Raw genomic sequence first — 26,114 nt, 5'->3', positions numbered from 1 at the left:
TCCTTGCTCGTTTACGCCTTCAATCTTTGGGTGTTATAATATGTTGCCGTCAAAATTACTCCACATACAATCTATATATATTGGTGTATTGCGGGAGGGATTTTTAGAGTCGAAGTCTCGTCAAAGCTCAAACTCTTCTTCTTCTTTTTCTTTTTTTAGAATTTTGAATTATTTTATTCATAATAGATGCTTTTAAACACTTTGAATGTATAATAACATAAATAAATCACTTCAAATCAAATTGGAAAGTTTTCAAATTTAAAATAGAAAAAGAATAATCCTACCCATCATATTGTAATCCTACTTAAATGTGATACTATTACTTAATATAAACTTTTGACCGAGAAAAATCAATGGATTATGTTTTTATACACTGCCAATGTAAATGATGTTTTACACTAACAAGTGTAGATGTACGTCACCCAAGCGAAAAATGAATTTCAAATTTGAATTTAGATTACATGGTATACATCTATACCTGCTTAAAAATTTATGTAAAATTAATATACTGCTTAAAATTATAAAAGATAGAAGTCTAAAAAGAAAATATATATTCCTTTTTTATAACATAGTAATCTCTACATAGATTTGCTGAACATTATCAAAATAAACACAAAATAACATGCCTTCATTGAATTTGGCAATCATGATTATTAACTATATATAACAAAATATAAAGCAAACTACATTAACCAATTTATCAAATTTTCACATATTGATATCATTTTTATTATAGAAAGATAAATATTTCAACTCGATGATTCAAATGATGCTCTAAATCTCATAATTTTCTAATTAAAATATTTTTGTACTCAGTATGATTTGTCCATGTTTAACAATATGTCTTTCTTTCATTGATCCTGAGTGTTGTCAAATTTGATCATAGACTTTAGTTTATAAAATGAAAAAAATACATCAAAACTTTTATTGTTTTTGAAACAACTAATATTCAAAATAATAAGCATGATTTGCAAACCTTGACAAAAATACATAGAACACTATATGAGTAAACTTATTTGATTTTTCACTTTATTCTATCACAATTCTTGATTTTAAACCCCATATCATATATCCACATCTATTGATATATATTAGAAAGAAATCATCTGCCTAACTTCTCGAACAATGCTCAAATCGATTTTTTAAAAAGAAAATAGTTTTGAACTGATTATGATATGTCCCCATTAAGTAAATATCTTTCTTTAAACTGAATATTACAAATGAGCTCCTAAACTATATTTATTTCATAAAAGGAAAAGAAAAACTTATCAAATACATCTAAATTCTAATCTTTTCTGAAACAAATAATATTCAATTTGATACATTAACAAAATTATTATTTTGCTCCTCACTTTTTCTATCATAGTGTTACATCTAAACTCCACATTACTAAAACAAGAATTTTTTGGTTATATGATTAATATTTATGCCAATTGAATTAAGCTTTGAAGATGACGTAGGGATTAGTTTAATTAAAAAAGGCATAAAATATGTATAGATCAACATATTTCTTTCATTAATTAATTAATAGCCATAACTTATGTTCATTTGGACGAAATCTAGTCATCAAAAAGGAGGGAAAATTAGGTTGTAGGTGAAAGGAGGGGTGATGGGGCTGTCAGCTAAAGAGAAATAGGAGGTTGTTGAGGGCATAGGAAAATGAGAAGGGGTGGAGAAGGGACAAGAGTAGGAAAGAGAGGGAAGGAGGCAATAGAGAAGAGTAGGAGTGGCAGGTGGGAGCTAGGAGTGGCATAAAGGTAGAAGTAAGGGCAGTATAATTTATCACTTAATTTTGACAGTGACTCATTAGTTAAATCATCTAGAATTAGAAACCATTCCTAATTATTGCTTAATCTAAAACATGCTCAAAGTTTTAACTTCGAGTTATCGATTACATAGAATAACAAGTGTCCAATTTTATGCTCTGGTAGATAAAACATATTAAATGTGATTCTAAGTTCTAATAGTTAGTTCTCTCATTCATTAATTGTTAATATTTTGTCTAGCTTCCTTTGTAACTATTTAATAATAATTATGATACTTTTATCTAATATTTCTAGAAACTCTATTTGATGAAGTACAAAAATTATATCATACCGTCTACAATTATTATTTGCCTATGATACTTTTTGGGGTATTACAATTAACTAAGAAAAAATCATTCAAAACATCCCTCACATTTTGCAAAATGACTTTTCCCTCATTTTTAAAAGTGACTTTTACGTCCCTTACAAATTCACATTGGTCAAATTTGGTCCCTATCTAAGTTTTCAACTAGATTTTGGTCAGAATCCACCACGTGTCTTGCACGTGATCATTTTTGAAAGGCAAAATTGTCAAATCAAAATTTACATAATCCGATTCATAGTTTCTTACATTTCACAAAATGAAATATTTCATCCCTCACATTTCACAAAATGAATTGTTTCGTCCCTCACATTTTATAAAATAATTTTTTTCATCCCTCATTGATCATGTATACGAATAAATTTTTTTAAAACTTATGTATATCTATTTGATTTCTCCTAAACAATACAAATAGCATGTAATAGATCTCTATTTGATTTTGTCTAAATATACTATTCAAGTGAAATTAAAATAGATATATATAGGGGTTTAAAAAAATTGTTAGCTTTTCACTCATATTCATTTTCTTTTACTTGAAAATTGAAAACAAAGAAGACAATTAATCCTAAACATTATCAATTGTTTATATCGAATTAAATTTGGATAGAAAAAATAAAGAAAGAAAAAGTATAACAAAAAGAAGTAAGTGATTAACACTTTCAAATTTTAAGATAATCACATGGTAAGAAATTCAATTATTAGTGTTAAATGTAGCTAGTAAATATTTCAGATTTAAACTATAATTTATTAGCATGACTATAGAATTCGAGTTAGGATCGATTAATTACATAGCCTTATTACACAACTAAATTAATTTATTATTATCCAAATAGAAAAGAGTAGAAATATTGAATAGATTCACATGGTAAAATCAAATATATATATATATATATCGATATAAAATAATATTGTTTGATTTAAACCCATAAATATATCTATTCAATAGCATATGTACAACTATAATTAGTCTGTTTAGGTGTAATCAAATAGGGATAGATTATATGTTATTCATACTGTTCAGGTAAAATCAAATAAATATATACATGGATTTTAGAAAGAAAACTATTCATACACATGGTCAATGAAGGATGAAAAAATTTATTTTGTGAAATGTGAGGGATGAAAAAATTTATTTTGTAAAATATGAGGGACGAAACAATTCATTTTGTGAAATATAAAGGACTATAGATGGATTATGTAAATTTTGATTTGACAATTTTGCCTCCTAAAAAATGATTGCATGCAAGGAACATGATGAATTCCGATCAAAAACTAGTCGAAAACCTAGGTAGGGACCAAATTTGACTAATATAAATTTATAAGGGATGTAAAATTACACTTTTAAAAGTGAAGGACGAAAAAAGTCATTTTGCAAAATGTGAGTGACATTTTGAACAATTTTCCCATTAACTAAATGAACTAAAGGGCTTGAATGAACTGTAAGAGTGTTAAAGAATAGGCATGAATGTGTGGAGAAATCTATGAAGAATCAGGATCTTAAATGTCAAAGTATCAAGGTTAGAATGGTTCAATGTAGTAGTGACACAACTGGCTTGACAAAAAATGAAGGTGCAGAGTTTTGCTAGAATGGAGGATTCATAGCTCATACTCATGAAGAATGAAGGAGACAATTTCAAAGAGCAAGAGGGTAAATCAGAAAAGAAAATAACTAATCAAATTCCAAAAGCTAATTTCTCTTTGATTGAAGGTGATGGTCCTAGGGAATGGGTCCGAAAAACTAACAATTATCTTCAGATACACGGGGTAAAAGATGAAAAAATCAGTAATTGCATACATGTATTTACAAGGAAGAGAAGAAGTATGGTTTCATAGGTATTGCTATGGTAGAGCAATAGTTACATGGGTAAAATTTTTCACAAAAATTCGCCATAGATTTGCTGAGGGTCACCAGAAGAAATGTTGGAGGAATTTACTAGAATTACTAATACTAATTTCTCTGGAGTGTTAATTGGAGTTCTAAAATTTGTGATTTATGTTTATATTTTATAAAATAAGAGGATATTTTGATGATTTGTTTTTTAGATTTTTTTAATCAATCTAAACCATTTTTCTTATTTTTGGTAAATTTCATTGGAAATAAGTGTACAATGCTAAGAACATTTACAGTAGAGTACATAATATTACAAACTATGTAGTTGGCATGTAGAAACTTTATAGAATATACTTATTTCCGCATATTCCTGAAACAAAAATTTTCAAATAAATAGTGACAAGAAAGAAGTCGGTTATAAACTATGGAAATGGATTATTTGGGTATTGGCCTTGCGAGTTTGGCATTGAGATTATTTGGGTTGAAATTTTTGGACCCATTAACAAAGTAAGGTTACATATATTTGGGAATTTTTTTTTATGTGAATGTGGTATTTTTTGTTTAAATTAGTAAAGCTAGTGGAAGCTCATGTGTGGTGTATCCAATGTGTGAATTACATAATGTAAATTAATAAGTTTATTTTAATAACATCATCAACTGTAACTAGTCAATCCTCGACTTGTAAAAAGATTTTCTCCTTGTTCCTTCTCGCACATGACATGTGGATGAGGATTAAAAATTATTGAAAGTCATACTAAAGCAGCCAACAAACTTATAAGAGTTTTCAAATCCCAACTTAACCAGTACGAATGTTAGTTAAGTAAACATGAGTAGGTACATGTACTCCACAAAGAAGGATGTTCTTTAAAATTTGTCTTTTGTCTTTCAAGGAAACATAGACAAGACAAATTTCGCTCCAATTGAATTAGATCAAATCGTTTTTTCTCTTGAATTATCATAATCAACCACTTCTCAAGTTTCATAAAGTTAAAACTGTATATGGGCTAGATTGACCAATGAATTTGTAGATACAAACTTGACATCCTTTGACATAGTAAATCAATATTTTTACACAGAGAAAAATGCAATTTTGGTACCTAAACTTTGACGCACGAGCGGTTTTAGTCCCCAAATTTTGGACGAAAATAAATTTGGTACCCGAACTTTCAAATTTTGAGCACATTAAGTACCCTTGACGATTTTTTCCCAAATTGTTACCGGAAAAAGCCATGTGACAGCCACGTGTCCGGCCAAAATGGAATTAAAAAAGGCCAAAAATGCAGTTTTGGTACCTAAACTTTGACGCACAAGCGGTTTTAATCCCCAAATTTTTTACGAAGACAAATTTGGTACCCGAACTTTCAAATTTTGAACACATTAAGTACCCTTGATGATTTTTTTCGAAATTATTATCGAAAAAAGCCATATGACAGTCAGGTGTCCAGCCACAATTGTATAAAACAAAAGGCCCAAAAAATGTCAAATGCCATTCTAATACTAAGTATTAAATTTAAGGACTAATAGCGTAATAAAGAAAAAATTTAAGGACTAAATAACAACACATGAGTCAACAAAACCCAAGAACCGATACATATGAGCTCCAATTCCAGTACATTAATCTAAGAATCAAGTCACAAATTCAAGAACCGATACAAATGAGCTCCAATTCCAGATAAAATTTTGCGACTTGATTCTTAGATTAATGTACTGGAATTGGAGCTCATTTGTATCGGTTTTTGGGTTTTGTTGACTCATGTGATGTTATTTAGTCATTGGATTTTTTCTTCATTACGCTATTAGTCCTTAAATTTAATACTTTTTTTTGTCCAAAATTTGGGGACTAAAACCGCTCGTGCGTTAAAGTTTAGGTACTAAAACTGCATTTTGACCTTTTTTTATTCCATTTTGGCCGGACACGTGATAGTCACATGGCTGTTTCCGGTAACAATTTGGGAAAAAATCGTCAAGGGTACTTAATGTGCTCAAAATTTGAAAGTTCGGGTATCAAATTTGTTTTCGTCCAAAATTTGGGGACTAAAACCGCTCGTGCGTCAAAGTTTAGGTACCAAAACTGCATTTTTCTCTTTTTACACATGTAAACTAAAAAAAAAATTTTATAGGGGACTAAAAAACCAAATCAGGATATGTTCAAAGCTATAGAATTACTACTATCTTATACACACAAATCACACAAATAAAGATATTTGTCTTGAAATCATTATCTGAGGAAAGCTGTTGATATCTTAGCTAAAAATATATACACCGGTTCCACTTTAAGGAATCACAACAAAACTGAATAGGCGGCCATAATACCAAAGTAGCCATGAAAAAAGACAAAGAACTATGAATGTGGTTTTAGCAAACAGAATCTATGTTGCTGAATAATCTTTCGAAATGATGCTAGCCCTGGCACTAAAATGGCAAAATTTATGTTGCTTGAATTGAATGACAGCCTCCTTAAATTCTTGAGAGTCAAGCTTCGTGAAGAATTTCCGTATCTTTCACTTCTATATATATATATATATATATATATATATATATATATATTTAAACTTTCTCCATTTGCCTAACTATGCAGCAAAAGGGTTGGCTTTTATTTGGAGCATGGGTAGGAAGCTTAGATGGCAATATAGCAACCCCCAAGTTAGACATAATTGAATGATAACAGAAAAATAATTAAAATTTTTATATAATATTTATACTTACCATAATAGTATTAGATCCGAAGGTCGTGAATAGACAAAGTTGGTGAACTGATTTTGGCATCGATCCTTCCCCTTTTAAAAACTAATGAGAAGCGGAATGAACTGATTCTATCAGACACCTTTGTAGTTTTTACAGAGCCAAGTTTTTCATTGACCAGCAACATTTGCAAAAATGTTAAGTTGGAGCATTGCGAGATGCAAATTGGTTAAATCCATACTATGAAATCACAAATGGAAACAAAACAATGAAATTGGGTTCAAAAGGATAATTTATGAAAAGGATGAATGTGAAAAAGATTGACAAGGAAATTCGAGGATATTTGAGGCCGTATTCCACCATCTTATAAGGCAACACCATTGGGATGAGGTTTTCGTAATCTCAAGATTACAAAGGTTTTGCTAAGCATGAGCAATCAACTATTGAGCACATCCAAAGCGGGGAAGTCCCAACTGTTAATTCATTGAAGCTGCTAGTGTTTCCTTACTCGTTTACGCCTTCAATCTTTGAGTGTTATAATATGTTGCCGTCAAAATTGCTCCACATATAATCTATACATATTGGTGCATTGCGGGAGGGATTTTTAGACTAGAAGTCTCATCAAAGCTCTTTGTAGAATTTTGAATTATTTTATTCATAATAAGTGCTTTTAAACACTTTGAATGGATAACAACATAAATAAATCACTTCAAATTGGAAAGTTTTCAAATTTAAAATAGAAAAAGAATAATCCTACCCATCATATGGTAATCCTACTTAAATGTGAACATATTACCTAATATAAACTTTTAACCAAGAAAAATCACTGGATTAAGTTTTCATACACTATATTTATTTCATAAAAGGAAAAGAAAAACTTATCAAATACATCTAAATTCTTATCTTTTTTGAAGCAAATAATATTCAATTTGATACATTAACAAATTTACTATTTTGCTCCTCACTTTTTCTATCATAGTTTTTACTTCTAAACTCCACATTACTAGAACAGGAATTTTTTGGTTATATGATTAATATTTATGCCAATTGAATTAAGCTTTGAAGATGACATAGGGATTAGGTTAATTAAAAAAAGGCATGAAATACGTATAGATCAACATATTTCTTTAATTTATTAATTAATAGCCATAACTTATGTTCATTTTGACTAAATCTAGTCAGCAAAAATGGAGGGAAAATTAGGTTGAAGGTGAAAGGAGGGGTGATGGGGTTGTTAGCTAAAGAGAAACAGGAGGTTGTTGAGGGCAAAGGAAAATGAGAAGGGGTGGCAATGGGGTGGGAAGGGACAAGAGCAGGAAAGAGAGGGAAGGAGGTGGTAGAGAAGAGTTGGAGTGGCAGGAGGGAGCTAGGAGTGGCATAAAGGTAGAAGTGAGGGGAGTATAATTTATCACTTAATTTTGATAGTGACTCATTAGTTAAATCATCTAGAATTAGAAGCCATTATGTTTCTCACTCCTATATGGCATGTCTAATTGAAGAGAATTAACGGATTATGGATTATTTGGGTTTCATCCATATTGAATATTATATTATATATTTAAAAATTATCCCTAATTTTAAAATAAATTTAAAAAATAACTAATCTTATCTTAATAATATCTAAAATAACTTTTAAAAAAAACTAATCTTATCTTAATGATATCTAACTTCTATCAAATTATTACATGGAACTATAGTAAAACCTTTTTAAAATTACAATTATCAAAATCTTACATATTTCATAAATTACTTCCTTTCATCACCATATCATTGATTAGTATTCAAATTGTTCATCATCTCTTCCCTTAATTTTGAATTAACTTAATGCAAAAAAAGAGAATTAACTGTTACAAAGATAAAATTACCAATATTGTTGGAAACTAAATATTTATTAATGGAAAAAAGTGGATTGCTAGATCTTTTCTATTTAATTAAATGTGAATATATAGTTCTAGGTTTATGGTCATTATAAAAATTTAAATTATCTAAAATAATATTTATAAAAAAAAAAGAATATCTATCAAGTTTTGGATATGGGATACATTATTTGATATATACTATCATATTATAGTAAAAGTATGTAAACAAATTTTTCAAAATTAGTAAATAATTGAACATTTAGAATACATTAATTTTTTAAAGTTAATATGAATGAATATGTAGGATTGTTGTTAATTTTTGTATTTAAATTTTCTTATTTGTATAAATTCATAATAAATAAAAATAGACCGTGCTAAGGCATGGGCAAAATTCTAGTTATTACTTAATCTAAAACATGCTCAAAGTTTAACTTCATGTTATCAACTACATAGAATATAACAAGTGTCCAATTTTATGATGTACGTAGTAGATAAAACATATTAAATGTGCTTCTAAGTTCTAATAGTTAGTTCTTTCATTCGTTAATTGTCAATATTTTGTCTAACTTCCTTTGTAACTATTTAATAATAATTATGATATTTTTATCTAATATATCTAGAAACTCTATTTGATGAAGTACAAAAATTATATCCTACCGTCTACAATTATTATTTGTCTGTGATAATTTTTGGGGTATTACAATTAACTAAATGAACTAAAGGGCTTGAACGAACTCTAAGAGTGTCAAAGAATAGGCATGAATGTGTGGAGAAATCTATGAAGAATCAGGATCTTAAATGTCAAAGTATCAAGGTTAGAATGGCTCAATGTGGTAGTGACACAACTGGCTTGACAAAAAATGAAGGTGTAGAGTTTTGCTAGAATGGAGAATTCATAGCTCATACTCATGAAGAATGAAGGAGACAATTGAAAAGAACAAGAGGGTAAATATGAAAAGAAAATAACTAATCAAATTCCAAAAGCTAATTGCTCTTTGATTGAAGGTGATGGTCCTGTGAAGAGCTGTTAAATGGAACGAACAGCTCGAAAGCTCGATTGAACTTGACTCGATAAGGCTCGCGCTCGGCTCATTAATTGTGGTAAATGAGTCGAGCTTGAGCTCGAGATATGCTCGTTTAATTAACAAGTCGAGTAAGCTTGACTCGTTTGTTATTCGAGTAGCTCGATTAGGCTCGATAAGGAAGGGTATATATGTCATTTTACAATTCAAAAGTATAAAAATTGAAAATTATAGACTTTTATTAAGCTCGGCTCGTTTGTGATAAACGAGTCGAGCTCGAGCCATATGTTCCATTTGGCGAGTCGAGTTCGAACACATTTCAAAGCTCGTCTGCCTAGTCGAACGAGCTCGACAGCCAAATACTCGGCTCGATTAACAGCACTAGTCCTAAGGAATGGGTCGGAAAAACTAACAAATATCTTCAGATGCATGGGGTAAAAGATGAAAAAAATCAGCAATTGCACAAATGTATTTACAAGGAAGAGAAGAAATATGGTTTCACAGGTATTGCTATAGTAGACCAATAGTTACTTGGGGAAAATTTTTCACAAAAAATTTGCCATAGATTTGCTGAGGTCACCAGAAGAAATGTTGGAGGAATTTGCCAAATTTACTAGTACTAATTTTTCTAGAATGTTAATTGGAGTTCTAAAATTTGTGATTTATGTTTATATTTAATAAAATAAGAGGATATTTCAATGATTTCAGTTTTAGATTTTTTTTAATCAATCTAAACCATTTATCTTATTTTTGATAACTTTCATTGGAAATTAAGTGTACAATGCTAGGAACATTTACAGTATAGTAAATAATATTACAAACTATGTAGTTGGCATGTAGAAAATTTTATAGAATATACTTATTTCCACATATTCCAAAAACAAAAAATTTCAAATAAATAGTGGTAAGAAAGAAATCGGTTATAAACTATGGAAATAGATTATTTGGGCATTGGCCTTGTGAGTTTGGCATTGCGATTATTGTGAGCAGTGGTTGCCATGACAGAGAAGATGGATGTTTTTTTTGGGGAGGGGGGTGCGGTGATCTGAAAGGTTTCGTAGAAATAGAATGTTTCCAGCAGTGCTGATCCAAATGAGCTGCTGGCGGTGCATCTATCATTTCAAAGAGAAAGTGAAGCCAGTTGCATATGGAATATTAAAACAGTTTGCAAATTCTAAAAATCTGAAAAAAAATCAAGCACACCATTTCAAATTCCAGATCTAAATCAACTACCTATCTAAAGGCTAGTTATATTACACGAAGGCAAATTGAAGCTGAAAATAGCAAAATAAATCAAATCTATCATATAGCAGTATCATGCATGGGTATTGGTTTCATAGAGGGAATCCATATGGACAAAAGTCTGCTCTAAATTATCCCAATCTATAAGAGCCCAATCTACAACGGAGAACTGGAACTTTTTTCTTGGCATTATCACTCGCATCCGCGGTTTCTTAGACCAAAAACAACATTTCTTAATGGGGTTGTGGTGATTTTTCTTGAACCCTTTCTTGACGGTTTGAAGAACTTTCTTGTCATCTTGGTTTTGACAACGTTTCATGGCTTCGTTGAAGAAGACAAGTGAAGCTTAGCTTTCTTTTTTTAAAGCGACTGGATTAGGGTTTGAAACTCTGGGTGGTAGAGGTTTTTTGATCTTTATAGTCGGTGGATGATTTTGGTGGGTACTAGGATTTAGGGAGAAGACAGATAAAAGTATAAAACGTAGTGACATGGGAGACTAGATAAGTAAAGTTTTCAACTTTTTTTTTTAAATATATTTTTGCTAAGTGAGAGGTTTTGTTTTCAACTTAAATTATCTACTAAAGAACGAAGATAATTTGGAAATTAATTATTGTAGTATTAATGTCACAATCTATTTTTTTGCTCTAGAGCCATTTTTGAATAAATGCCAAAATTACTTTTTCCAAGTCCAAATGCAATTTGGACTTAGGCGGGGTAGTTTTTATCATTTTAGCATAATACACCAGTACTAGTTGGATCCATCACTTTGGAATTTTGGAAAATTAATTTGGGATATAATTTCACGCAAGTTATACCATTATGAATACTTTTGACACCATTAAGGGGTGGGATTAAATCGTCTGGCCAAACAGGCAGGTGGTTCGAATAGTTTTTTCAATGGGCTGCAACATAGCAAACCACCCTGCTAAAGATCTAATAGTACACTTCATATTCATACATATAAAGGTCTATTAAGCCTAACTGAGCAAGCTTAGAGAACTAGAAGTATCTTACCGGTGGCTGTTTTTTATCATGAGAAAAATTATATTAAATTTGTTATCTTATCTAGGGTTGATAAAATCCCTTTTGGTACATGTGAATTGCCATTCGAAGAAATACCAATGTGAACTTTGAAATAAAAAAAAAAAGTAATTTATTCGTCCCTAAATTAGGAGTCTGTTTACTAAAAGGGTTACATGCTAACAACCCTTTATTATATTTTGGGTAAATTGCAGTGACCTCCCATAGAGGTAATTTTTTTTTCACCCAACAGCGTTAATATGGTGGTTATTTACATTTTTTACCTTTAGCAAGAACCAATCATTTAGTTGGCTAACATAAAAAATCATATTATCTTTTGAACTTGATCAACTTTTGTTTTTAGTCATGGCATGAAGCAACTTAGATAAAAGCTTGTTTCTTACTTGTAAAATAAAAAATAAAAAAAGTAAATGTCATCTCTTCGTGAGTGTCAAGACACGGTCCAGTTTGGATTGCATTTTCCGTCATTTTTCATAGAAAAATTACTGTAGCGATTTGATGTATGTGAGGGAAAAAGGTAATAGGGAAATGTGATCACGGAAAACGATGCAATTTTCTGGCAGAAAATGGCAATCCAAACAGGGCCGAAGTTTATCCTATGGCTTTTGCATGATGTTCAAAATTATGAATTTTGTATCTGTACGTGACTGTTAAGTTTAGTTTTGTGTATATATATATAAGAGCAGTTTAGTTGTATGGTTTATTCAAACAAGCTTAGTTGGTATAATTTATTGATAGACGATTTATAGCTATGAATCCATCAAAATAATTCCAAATGGAGTTCCATTTAACATATATATGCATTTCGTATTGCATCAGTACAAGATATTATCCAATCTCAAAAGTATAAATACGTATTTGTAGGTTTAAAAGAATTAATATTTTCGTTCAAAATGAAAGCCCAAATATGGCCGGATATATCTTTGATACTACCACAAGTGCAAAGAAAAGAAAAGAAAAGAAAATTTTGCCACAATCTTTTTTGAATTTTGTGGAAAAAGAAACAAAATGTCATTTTGAGGGCATTTTGGAATACAAGTAAAAGAAATTGTTGGAATCAAAGCATACTGAATAATTGAACAATATTACAACTGATAACTCACCCATAATGGGATGAAAATTAACATGTGAAACTTGGATATATATATATATATATATATATATATATATATACATATATATATATTGCAAGTTCTTATTGTGCAAATAATTTCTGCCAAATACTTCAGTAATGAACTAATTTGCCTTTACAAACCAATTTTAGCCAAGCTCCTCAGTAATTTTCAATTACTTTAAACTACATTGGATTTTAATTTTGTCAATTCTTGTACAAATAAGAAGCCATGTAATTACAAGTTTTCCTTAAAAACACGAGCAGGACATAGAAATCAAAACAATGGCTTAAACTGAAACTGCTTATCTTCTTTAAATACAATAAAAAAAACCCAATTATGAATTTTGGTCCAAATTCATGCCCAATTATGGGATGTAAATATTTAAAAAAAAAAAAAAAAAAAACTCCATGGATCAACATCATCTCAAACTGCTAACTAAAATCTGAAAGCTTTACACATTACATCTAGCTTCAATTTTGGGAACTCAATTTTTAGGTTTCCAAACCACACAACCAAAACAAAATTGACAAAATAAAAATAATGATCAAGTAAAATAAAACCAAAAAAAAAAAAAAGATCCACCAAAAAACTTCCGTAGGTATACAAAGATTCGATGGACAATTCAATTGACGTTCGAAATACTACTCACAAATACTTAGAAAAGGCTCACAAATGCTACTAACTGCTACTAGAAATTAACGTTCGAATTACTAAACCAAAGTAACCAGTATTATGTACTTTTGTGGTATTCCCAGAACAACTGGATTGAATTTGGATACGAACAAACTTACTTTCTTTTCCATGACTAACACCAGTGCCGGAATCGGAATCTATCATAGTAGCAGTATCATGCATGGGCATAGTTTCATAGAGGGAATCCATATTGACAAAAGTTTCCTCTAAATTATCCCAATCTACAAGAGCCCAATCTACAACGAAGAACTGGAACTTTTCCCTTGGCATTATCACTCGCATCCGCGGTTTCTTAGACCCAAAACAGCATTCCTTGATGGGGTTGGGGTGACTTTTCTTGAACCCTTTCTTGACGGTCCGAAGAATATTCTTGTCAGCTTTGTTTTGACAACGTTTCATGGCTTCGTTGAAGAAGACAAGTGAAGCTCGTCCCTCACTTTTAAAAATGTATTTTTATGTCCCTTACAAATTCACATTGATTGAATTTGGTCCTTATTCAGGTTTCCGACTAATTTTTTGTCGGAATCCATCACGTGCCTTGCACGTGATCATTTTTTAAGGGCAAAATTGTCACATCAAAATTTACATCATCCAATCCATAGTCTCTCACATTTCACAAAATGAATTGTTTCGTCCCTTACATTTCATAAAATAAATTTTTTCATCCCTCATTATTCTTGTGTACGAATAACTTTTTTTTTAAACTAATGTATATATCTATTTGATCTCACCTGAACAATACGAATAGCATGTAATATATCTCTATATATACAGGAGTTTAAAAAAAATTGTTAGTTTTTCACTCATGTTCATTCCTTTTACTTGAAATTGAAAACAAAGAAGACATTTAATTCTAAACATTATCAAGTGTTTATATCGAATTAAATTTAGACAGAAAAAAATAAACAAAGGAAAAGTATGACAAAAAGAAGTAAGTAATTGACATTTTCAAAATTTAAAATAATTATAAGGCAAGAAATTCAACTATTGGTCTTAAAAGTAGCGAATAAAAATTTCATATTTAAACTGCAATTTGTTAACATGACTATAGAATTCGAATTAACACCTATTAATCAGATACTCTTATTAAACAACTCAATAAATGAATTATTACTAAAATAGAAAAAGGTTACAAATATTGAATAGATTCACATGGTGAAATCACATATATATATATATATATATATATGTTTAAAACAAAATTATTAAATTTAAACCCATGTATATATTGATATGTTTAGGTGAAATCAAATAGAGATATATTACATGTTATTTGTACTGTTTAAATGAAATCAAATAGATATATACATGAATTAAAAAAAAAATATTCGTACACGTGGTCAATGAGAGATAAAAGAATTCATTTTGTGAAATGTGAGAGATGAAAAATTTTATTTTGTGAAATGTAAGGGACGAAACAATTCATTTTGTGAAATGCAAGGGACTATAGATGGATTATGTAAATTTTGATTTGATAATTTTGCCCCTAATAAATGATCACATGCAAGGCATGTGATGAATTCCGGCAAAAAACTAATTGAAAACCTAGATAGGAACCAAATTTGACCAATGTAAATTTGTAAGGGACGTAAAAGTACACTTTTAAAAGTAAGGGACGATAAAAGGCATTTTACAAAATATAAGGGACGTTTTGAATGATTTTCCCTACTATTAATGTCACAATCTATATTTTAGTTCTAGAGCCATTTTTTTGGAAATGCAATTTGGACTTGGGCGGGTAGTTTTGTCATTTTAGCATAATTCGTCAATACTAGTTGGATCCATCACTTTGGAATTTTGGAAAATTAATTTGGGATATAATTTCACACAAGTTATACTATTAGAGTGTCATTTTACTGTCTCAATATACATTTAACTTTTTAGTGTCTTATTCACATGATATTAATATGTTTTACTTAAGACTTTCGTTTTCCCGGGTGGACTTATTTATGGAGATAATTATTATAATCAGATTTTTTTGTCCCAAACCCAAAAAGTAAATTGGTTTAACTTAGTTCTTAGACAATTCTAAAATATGTGAATATTTGCTGCATATGTTTAGTGGAAAAAAAAAACACAAAAAGATAACCTTTGTAGATATTAGGAAACCAAGAACTCTTGATTCTAGGATAATTAATTTCTCCTATTATCTTCGGGAACAAAAATGTGACCTTTGTCCTTCTGTTTTTAACTCCAGTAAATCTCAAAAGAGTGTGTAGTATGCTGCCACGGGGTGAATAACAAATCTGACAAATCATGATTAACCTCAGAGCTTGGGCCTATTTGGCAAACTAGTTTTTCGTCAAGTTTATTTGTTACAAATTTTTTAATAACTTTAATTATAGTAATTTCAAAAAATTTCTTAAAATTTTTGAATTATATATTTCAAAATATTTAAAAATTTATAAACTTCAAAAAATTTTCCTACAACTTCTACAGTAAGTTACAGTAAAATTTTAGATAAACACACAAAAAATTTATTTGCCAAACGAAGCCCTTGTTTGTATTTTCTTTCCTTCTCTTTTACTCTTATTTTGCTATGAACTCGGTGACATGTTTATACTTTTCCCTGGCAAAATGTTTGAAGTTGTAACTACTAAACAATTTGTTATATTTTTCTTGCCAAGTTTTGTCACCAATTGCCTTTAATTTAACATAAGTTGTAAAATTGTAGTCTGAAGGAATTTAATTATGTCACTAAACTCAGCATATCTTGGTGTATTCTCCTAAATAAAGTTTTGGCACTTTATACCGTTCTTTTTCAACACTTATTTTTTTTCAAGATTTTTTCTACTAAATTCCCCTTTTCAATTCAAACTTAGTCCATCTTATTGAAATCAAATTGAACATTATATATATATATATATATATATATATATATATATCTATGTTAGGATTGAGAACAATTATACAAGTGTGTGTGTGTGTGAGTAGATTTGATTTTTTTTTTGTGGCTAAAATGTATGTTTTAGATATGTACTTTATATATTAAACTTAATTGATAACTTGTTGTAATGCAAAAGAAAAAAAAAGAAGATGATCAATTTAATTTAAACGTTGAAATTTTTGATGGAGTGTTTAATTGTCAATATAAGAGAACAAACGATTAAAATCATCATCAATTAATTATTCATGGTGCAAAACGAATTTCGAAACCAATAATGCCAAAAAAAGAAGAAGCTTACAAGAAGTTAGTGGCATGCATGAATGAAATTAAAATAAAAAAAAGGATAAAATAATTTTAGTTAGCTTTTCCACATTTTTAAATATTAGAATCTAACACAATACTGATCTAATTTGTATCTCATTTCATCATGGAACAATATCATTATTTAAAACTTAATGGATTATAGTGATTCAAACTCTAAACATTGGGGACGACGATGCAAAATTGTAATTGTTGACTAACGCTAATTTAATTTTGATTATTAGTCCTAAATGTGCTAAAGCCAAAAACATTGAAAATCATATTTGTTTTGATACAAAGATTAGAGACCAGTTTAGGGCACATACCAAACATCAAGGACTAAAATTGCATTTCTACCTTTCATTATCTGCATACAAAAATCAATTTTACATATATTGAGTATACTTGGTGATCGTCTAATTGATTTTCAAATAAAAGTTTTCCAGCTTTATGCTACGTTAGCGACTTACTGTTCTATCCCTAAATCCCTTTCTTATTAACTATAAATTAATCATCAATTTTTAACTATAAATTATTATCTTATAAAATCAATTGGAATATTTTTTTTTCTTGTTTGATTTAGATCTTGTATAAGTTAATTACAGAAAGTGGTTATAAAGAATAATCAGAATTAGTAAAAATTATATTTTTGATAGATTATTTATTTTTATCTAATTTAGCTATTAAAAGAATTTGTAATCTAAAATAAAAAACAAACGAAAACATTAAAGAAACTGACAAGAAGGCTGTATCCTATCAAGTAATCATCTACAGAATTTTGAATGACTACTTGCGCACCGTAGAACAATTGATTAACGATGAAATTGATCCCTTTTCAAGTTTAAATGGTCAAATACTCAATTCTTGGAAACTTGTGGACTATTTCGGCAATATACACTTGCTTTACTTCCCTTACTCCGACGTCGTTTTGCCTGGAGTTTTCCATCTTCGGTGACAACGTTTAAAACCATCGACCGACTCCTGCAAACGGAAGAATCTTCCAACAGATGACCATAAAAATTTCGCTAAACAATTCCGAATTCCAGGTTCGTTTAATTTTAGTGCAGATTTCAATGATTTTCTTAAATTACCTGTAACATGAGTCTATGTATACTTAGCTAATATTGATGCAATTTTGTTATTAAATTTCGTATGCAGTGACTTGAGCTGGGAAATTCGAAATTGTTCTTATAGCTTTGGTAAATTTGCTACTTTTTTTTTTGAATTTTGGGAAAAGTGGAAGTAATTGGATATTACCAGATTTTGCTAGCTGGTTCAATTGAAAATAAGTGTTGTGTGGATTTCTTGTTTTCCTTTTTCTTTCGTGGGTATAGGTGGGGGTTTGTATTGAAAATCATAAATTTTAGAATGAAAAGATGATGTTAAATAACTTGGATAAAATCTTTATTTCCATTGAAACTCGATTAAATATTTACTAGTTCTACTTGCTCATGTCAGGCCTTGCTGGTTTAGACTCGGTAAGTTTTATTGATTTATTTAGTTTTGAAAAATATGATTGAACAATAGTTTGGAAATTTCACCAAAGGTTATGTTATGGAAACTTGAAATTTAGGAAAATTTAAGAATATGTAAATGATAATGGTCCAAAAATTAGCTAGGTTATGAACAAGCTGTTAAGGGTTAAACAGGGAGTGTGTTATTAGGAATTTTAGTTAGTTTATCTGCATTGTGCAATCAAATTAGTAAAGGGTTTTGGGAAAAAAGTATTTTTGAGTTCATAAAGGATCAAATGTTGTGCATTTTAGAGACTTAAAGATAGTTTGTTGTGGTTAAATGTACCTTCCGTCTAAATCCTGTCACTGGATTGGCTTTAGATTGGCTTCTGTGCTTGCTATTCAGGTTGAAGCATAAGCGATTGGCACTAACGGTGTGCATTTTTTGGTTAATATTCTCTCTTAAAGTTCAGTTAGTCACAAAGATTGGCTGAAGAATGTAAATACTCTAGTGTTGATTAAAGTTTGACCTGTATATAATGCGAATGTGGGCTAAAAAGCTTCAGGAGACAATACAATGGACAGGTCATACAGGTAGTCTGGCAATTTTGAAACGTTTGATGATGTAAGGGAATATGATTTTCAATTTGTTGAAAATAGATCTAGAAGATATCTGTAACAACTTACTGAATCAGAATGAGATTATTGTAAGTTCTGAAGGTTTATGTGTAGCAGTAGAGCGGATGAGTTTTCAAGAGGAACGAAGAATGGACCAATTTCAAATTTCAGATGTGTGTGTGTGTGTGTGTGTGTTTTTTGTTTTTAATTTTTTAACAATACCACCTATTGAAGTTCTTGGAAGGGGAAGGGATGGATTACGTAAATCAGAAAATGTGATTATCATGAAAACATATAGAGATTGCTCTTTCTGCCTCCTTTCCTGTACCTTTTTGTTTTTGAATGTTTACTTGATATGCCTCTTAACTAAAATTCAAGGACTTTTGCATTTGACTTTAGTGAAGTGGGCTTGGAATAGCCGACCTCGAGGATGCAGACTTATCTGGAATTTAGCTCTTCTCAACTGCAAGCAGAAAATCAAAATGATATTGAAATTGCTGCTCAGAACGCTGTGCTACATGAGCAAGTATGTTCTCGTCTTAAGACAGGCATTGAAGTGACTGTTCTTTTTCACTTTTTGATTAATCACATGGTTGCCTGTATTGTTCCAGGAAGTTGCCACTCAACAAATTATACAGAGTCAGAGGTTTGTTTTGTTTTTATTTCATTTTTTACTTACCCTAGAAGCTGTGCAAATAGAGGTGGAAACATGATGAATAATTTCATGTTATTTTGTAAGTTCAGAGATGCAGGGTATGGAAATGGAACTTCGGAAGAGCAGAGAGACATTCTCTCAGGACGTCATGACCCAAATGCTATAAAGGTGTCTTAGGTCTTGAGTCTGCTATGTCTTTTCCCTTCTTTTCCTTTTATTTATTTTGGCATTTCATGTGAATCACAGCCTTCTATATTCCATTTGGATGTTCTAAGGTTCATTTTGAACTCTGAATCTACAGGAGCATCTACTTAAAATGACTAATGAGCATCGTACTCAAATGGCTCTAAAGCGTGGAAAATCTACCTTAGCTGAGGAAGGTTGGTCCACTTGTCTATCTTAGTTGAGTCACTCACTTTTTTGGAAATAAACATGCAAATGTTCATTTTTCTGCTATCATGGTTGAAGGTTTTGCTAGTTAAATCGAGAGCTAATGAAGTGGTTTAGAATGCGCATGATTTCTTAGACTTACAAACACATCAAATAGTGAGATCTTTCCTTCACATTGTTTTGCCACCAAGAATGTTTTATGACCCTTCTTTTTGGCATACTTAACCTTGCTAACATGGAGGCTCAGTTGAAGCCTAGAATGAAACTACGTTAAGGAATTCAGATAAAACTACTTTAATGAATTGAAACTACTTTAAGGAATTGAGATAAAAAAGACTTGAGGATAAAGTTGATTGAAGTGCATCTAATTTTTCCACATTTGTTATTGTATGATCCCTTAGCTATGTTTTCCACCTTATAAAGGTTACACTCATGATTTTGTACCATAGAACGATTTATTTTAATACTGCAATTATTTGCTCTGTTTTTCCTTTCAACTGCATAAGGTCATTTTGTTCCTTTTTTTCTATGTAAATATTAATTTTGATTTTTTAATGTGTTTTTATCTAGTTACTTGGTTTACATGAGAGATTAATTATAATTTATTTACATTACGTACGCTGCCCTCTCCTCTGCCTTCGGGTGTGGTAAGCAATGTAAGAGGAAGACAAAATTTTTTCCTTAAAAGTATCAAAATGCCAGTTTTTATTGCAGTCAGATATTCTCTAGTTAAAAGAAAGGGTTGACTATTAGAAAATGCAATTTAGCAAAATTTGGGTGAACAGCTAATGAATGTTGATCTTTGTGTTAGGTAACTTGGAAATTGGAAATGGATACGGTGTTCCGGGTGGAGGTGCTTATCATGTTACTTCAAAGGCCAATATCACTGCCACCGGTAAAATTATCTTCCTTGGTCATTAATTTTTATCTTATGAAGCTGGTCAAAGTCTAATATCCGTGTATGTATCTGAAGTTGATGATCATCAAACAAGCCAAAGAAATACAGAGCATGGTGCTGAATCCAGGTTGAAGCCTGTGGGTAAGGAGTTGCCTGAATACCTCAAGCAGAAATTGAGAGCCAGAGGCATATTGAAAGATGATCCAAAAATTAATAATCAAGCCCTACCTGATAATGCAAGTGCATCTTCCCCTCGTCTTTTTTTTTCTTTTTCTTTTTTTTTTTTGGATATGTACACCTTGTAAGATGTTACATGCTCTTATGGAAGCAATAAATCTTGAGGATGCAACAATAACATTTGTTAATAGTTTTGCCATTAAGTGATATACCTGTCATATGTGTCTATATATCTTTTTGTATGGTACTCTCAAAGGTGTCAAATGTGTTTTCTTATCTTGGTATATTTGGTTTTACCTTTTATTTGGTCGTCCAGTTAAATGTTCCTTTGTACTTTTCTTTCTAGAGTACAGAAGCTGTGTCATCTCAGAACATGGCAATTGGGAAGCTTCCTCCAGGATGGGTGAGCATTAATTCCTTTTCCCGATTTTTTTTAATTCTTTTTCTTAATGTATTTCTGAGTAATTTCTATATGCATCCCTGATTTATGGATTGAATGAAATTGGATTTTAATGGATGATGGAGGATGACATACAGTTAAACAGCTGTTCTATGTGGTTATGCTATATTCTTTGTAACTAAGAACCAGATATTTTACATGGGGAATAATGTCAGGAAACATGGCCTAAACATACGCTTAATGTCTGTAACAAAATGGTTCGTCTTAAGTAATTTTGGTAAAACAAGGACTGAGAATGATCCAACTGACATAATAGTCTCCACTGGTTTAGAATAGAAAAGTATTTTCTGGCTTCACATTGCCCTAATTGTTTGTAAATACCCATCCCAACTCTCTTGGAGTTGGGCAAAGTTCAAACTAGGAAATTTGAAAGGTTACTTGAGTGGAAGTCTGCTTGGGAGGCCAATACTGTAAAGTCTTTCCCATTGATTATCTCTTCTTAAATGAAGCTCAGTTCATCGTTTGAGGTTTCTTTAAAATTCTTAGGAACTCCTCATGCGGTTCATACAAAGTTATGCTCTGTTTCTCCCTACTAAATTAAGATATATTCCATTTTCTTATTTGATGTTTAACCTAGTGAAATATCCATCAGATTGAGGCAAGGGATCCTGCAAGTGGCTCTTTCTATTATTATAATGAAAATTCTGGGACAAGTCAGTGGGAAAGACCAACCGATGCTGCACCCATGTTTCCAGCAGCATCACATTCAGAACTTCCAGAAGATTGGCAAGAGGCGGTGGATGAAAGGACTGGTATGGTCTATGTGATGGCTGCTCACCTGTAGATTCCTCTTTTGGTTACGTTAGTTTTGGGATGATTCTTCTCAAATTATGCTGAAGTTCTAATAGTTTTAGTTTTCACTTAGGTAATGCTTACTGGAACCTTTGAGGATGACATAACACTCTCACTTATCCTTTTCATGATTCATGTGTCTTCACAGGTCAAACTTATTATTACAACAGGATGACCAATGCATCACAGTGGGAGCGCCCAGGAACATCACCTAAAATCTCCTCTCATCCTCAGGGTGATAAATCATCCATATCAAATAAATGCATGGGATGTGGTGGATGGGGTGTAGGCCTCGTACAGACATGGGGTTATTGCAGTCATTGCACTCGGTATGGTCATTGGTTGAGCTCATTGTTTTTTTGTTGTACTGCTACTTACATAATTTGTTTTAGTTGATGTAAATGTTTGACAGAAGAAAATGACTAATATTAGGTTCTGTTTCTGTTTAATATTTGTAATGTTCCTTTCCTTTGTTGCTTTATTTAATTTTTACACTCGTGTATTTGAGTGTTACTACTTAAAAGGGCCTTTCATGCAGCTTCAATAGCTGGGGTGTTGAGACCCATTAATTCAGGTTCTTTGATAGTAAAACTAATTGCATATATGGAGGTAAAAAAATTCAAATCTGTATGAGTGGCAAGCTTGTGACATGCCAAGTATACTAGACAGATTTTTGATAGTAAAATGTGCCCTTAAAAACAAGAAAAAAAATAAAAGGCAGGGGAGGGATGGGATTTAAGAATCGGGAAAAGGGGAATGGGGAATTGGGAAAGGGGAATGTGCACTTCTTGAGTAGTGCCAAGAATTGGTTTCTTTTGTTAATGCTGTTTTCAAGTGTCCATTTATCATGTCTACCCTGTGATTAAAGACTTGAAATTTTTTTCATTGGTATTGGGTAGATATATTTGTTCTACAAATTGCTTCTGCTGATACATAATACGCTTTTTTTATCCTATATTTCATATTCACTCACATCGCTTTCGTCATGTTCCCGTTGTAATGAAATTTGATGCCCTGGTGATTATGCATGATCCCCGAAAAAACTGTGGAGTAAAGACAATATTTGTGGAAGGTTTTATTTGAAATATATTTCAGTAGGTGATCATAGATGGATGCTTATTCATTTGAAAATGCTAACTATGGACATGGCTCATGTGTGACAGTTGAGCTTCGGCTTTTCATAGAAGTCCACTACAGATTTTTATGATTTTCTTTTCAACTAATGAAAATTATAGTGATTAGCTTCTTGCAAGTATTTTTCTGTTCTACAAATATAAACTGCTGTCTTTACTTAGGGTTCTGAATCTTCCTCAAAGCCAATACTTGTCGACACAGCCGGAAACCAGGCAGCATGGCTCCAATGCTGTGAAAACTGGAGAAATTTCGGACAAGGGATTTTCCAAGCCGAGGTAGGCTACTATATCTGGAAACTTGAATCACTGATCTGGAGATGATTGTAACTGTACCATCGACTTGTAATTGTTCACCTTGAAATGATGATTTTATGTTGCCATAAAGGTACGGCACTTGAAATACTTTTGTTGCTTAATGTGTGTGCCATATAAGCAAACACACTTGTAGATTATTACAATCAAATGTCCTTGGGTAATTACTTTTAGGTAGTTAAAGAAGTGTTCTCCTAGGAATAGACTGCACAGGTGCATTGGAGGGTCTTAGGGCTTTGGAATTGGTTTTACTTGCTTATTTGCTTGGTCCAATAGGCATTTGTGAAAGGATATTTTGAATTAGAACAGTGATTTTGTCACATTTATATACCAATTTGTGGGAAGGCACAAGGGTGGTGTTCTCATGCAAAAAATTGAATATAGGTGATGTTTCTGTAATTGACTCCATATTAAGTAGAGTATTCACCTGTCCACAGTTAGTTTAATATGAAACATGGAAAGTTGTTTAGAGTCCATCCCTGCAGAATTAACTGACCTTCTGGGTTGCAGGTCTAACATGAAACCACCAATGGGAAGAGGACATAAAAGAGATACTAGAAAACGTTCATATTCTGAGGATGATGAGTTGGATCCCATGGATCCAAGCTCGTATTCTGATGCTCCGCGTGGTGGTTGGTATGTTTTTTTCCTTGTTTAATTCAAGTAATTGACCCTGTAAACTCTTTCTCTGCTCTGTCTGTTCTTTCCTTCATGGACATTTCTCTGTTACTTATTATCTTACTAGTTAGTTTATTTAGACAAATCAAAACTTGCAAGAAGTTATTATCAACTTTAGTTATTGCTCCTATGCAGGGTTGTAGGCCTGAAAGGAGTACAACCACGGGCTGCAGACACCACTGCCACGGTATACATTGTGTATTTAATTCCGGAATTATATTTTTCATACTTGCCTGTTTCTTTTATGGGGAAGAAGTGGGTATTCCTGCTAAACAGTAGCATGGCTTTTGACATGAATGACTTGTCCTTTGGTGGGATTGGAAATCAGATGGGTGGAGGTGGGAGGAAAAAGATTCCTAGATTTTGTTCATTCTTTTGTTAGATTGAAATTGTTAGTGTCATTTGGAAATATCTTGTCATAAATGTTTAAAGGAATATACATATCTGATTTAGTAAGTATTTCTCTAATTGCTATAAGCGGTCCAGGATAAAGTAAGGTATTATTAGTACAACTGCAAGAATTGGTGCAGTCAAACTTGCGCGAGTATGTTTGTTTCATTTAGTCAGTTGCTTGTTTTCATCACATCAATGGTAGGTAGTTATATTTGTCAGGTTTATACAGTCTCTCATAGAAAACTTCACAGCCCACCTGTTATTGTTCGTCTCTTGCTTCATTCCAATGAATTGTTTCTGGTACTTTTGAATTCAGGGTCCTCTCTTTCAGCAACGTCCTTACCCATCTCCTGGAGCAGTCCTGCGGAAAAATGCTGAAATTGCTTCACAAAAGAAGAAGCCTAGTTCTAATTTTGCTCCTATATCTAAGAGAGGTGATGGAAGTGATGGACTTGGTGATGCTGACTGAACACGCTTGAGAATATCATGTGTTCTGGACTTGGTTTGTAGCTTGCCTCTATTGTAGTGTTTCTTTAATTTAGTATGTAAAAGAGACCACTTTAGCTTTGAACATTCGTGCCTACTTTCCTATCTTTTCAATGGAGGAGAGGGGTTATTTGAAGTTCTATGAAATGTGAGGATTTTGGAAATTTTGCAGAGAAACTTTTGAGACTACGTTGGCAACATGCTAGGATGACAGAGCATTCTTGTGTATTCCAACCCAAAGTTTTATGAGAAATATGCTTCTGAGACAATACTCAACAAGCACTAAATTAGGTATCTTATTTATACAAAAGTTACTCAGGAAACTCATCACTCTGCCAAATACCTATAGTCCATTATTCTAATTTTGACCATGTTTACAGCGGTAGTTGCACAGAGCAGGAGTGTGGGGACGAGAAGATATTGTATGCTCCACCTGGTGCATTAGTATCAATTGTGTGGTGAACCTGACCATATATTTTTTTTAAGTTGACAGTAGATAAGAAATGATCTACAACTATTGTTTGATTAGATTATTAGTACTAATGCAATATGTGCAGTAGTACCAAAATGGTGTGTATCGAACATCTAATAGTATCTAATATTTGATCGAGTAATTCTTTCGTCTCATTGTTAATGCTATGTTTCACTTTATTAATATCTCAAAATAAAAATCATTATTTTAAGTCTCAATACGCATTTAATAAAAGAATATTTTGAATTCAAAGAATATATACGTAAGTTTATCAGTGTCATTTCATTTAAACATAATAATTAACTATGTCTCTATAAAAGGTTAACTTCCCAAACAACGACTCTAATATTGGAACAGAGGGAGTACAAACTTATTCATCCGTGCATTGGTGTCTTGC

At 31.4% G+C, this 26,114-nt stretch overlaps 1 protein-coding gene and 1 long non-coding RNA gene across 2 annotated transcripts; both read left to right on the top strand.

Annotated features, from left to right (window-relative positions):
• Nucleotides 1–17,800: 17,800 nt before the first annotated feature.
• On the top strand, nt 17,801–19,392 carry LOC113748670. The gene is made up of 3 exons (XR_003464437.1): nt 17,801–17,845; nt 17,958–17,998; nt 19,271–19,392. It is a non-coding gene; the product is annotated as an uncharacterized LOC113748670 (long non-coding RNA).
• LOC113750779 (polyglutamine-binding protein 1-like) lies at nt 19,390–25,514 on the top strand. Its single transcript, XM_027294722.1, has 13 exons — nt 19,390–19,419; nt 19,483–19,517; nt 19,616–19,694; nt 19,828–19,906; nt 20,728–20,811; nt 20,890–21,050; nt 21,338–21,394; nt 22,044–22,203; nt 22,392–22,572; nt 23,539–23,652; nt 24,199–24,324; nt 24,502–24,553; nt 25,076–25,514. Exons 1-13 carry the CDS (start codon nt 19,390–19,392, stop codon nt 25,226–25,228), a joined length of 1,311 nt encoding a protein of 436 aa, XP_027150523.1. The 3' UTR covers nt 25,229–25,514.
• Nucleotides 25,515–26,114: the final 600 nt, after the last annotated feature.

The sequence above is a fragment of the Coffea eugenioides genome, chromosome 10, assembly GCF_003713205.1.
Source record: "Coffea eugenioides isolate CCC68of chromosome 10, Ceug_1.0, whole genome shotgun sequence".
Taxonomy (NCBI): Eukaryota; Viridiplantae; Streptophyta; class Magnoliopsida; order Gentianales; family Rubiaceae; genus Coffea; species Coffea eugenioides.
This window is presented reverse-complemented; position numbering and strand designations above follow the sequence as displayed.

Excerpts from the sequence above, each read along its gene's own strand:
- LOC113750779 (XM_027294722.1), top strand. The coding sequence starts at position 19,390 with ATGAGCAAGTATGTTCTCGTCTTAAGACAG. Across the intron at positions 21,395-22,043 it reads GGAAGCTTCCTCCAGGATGG|ATTGAGGCAAGGGATCCTGC; the intron begins GTGAGCATTAAT and ends AATATCCATCAG. Across the intron at positions 23,653-24,198 it reads AAGGGATTTTCCAAGCCGAG|GTCTAACATGAAACCACCAA; the intron begins GTAGGCTACTAT and ends TCTGGGTTGCAG.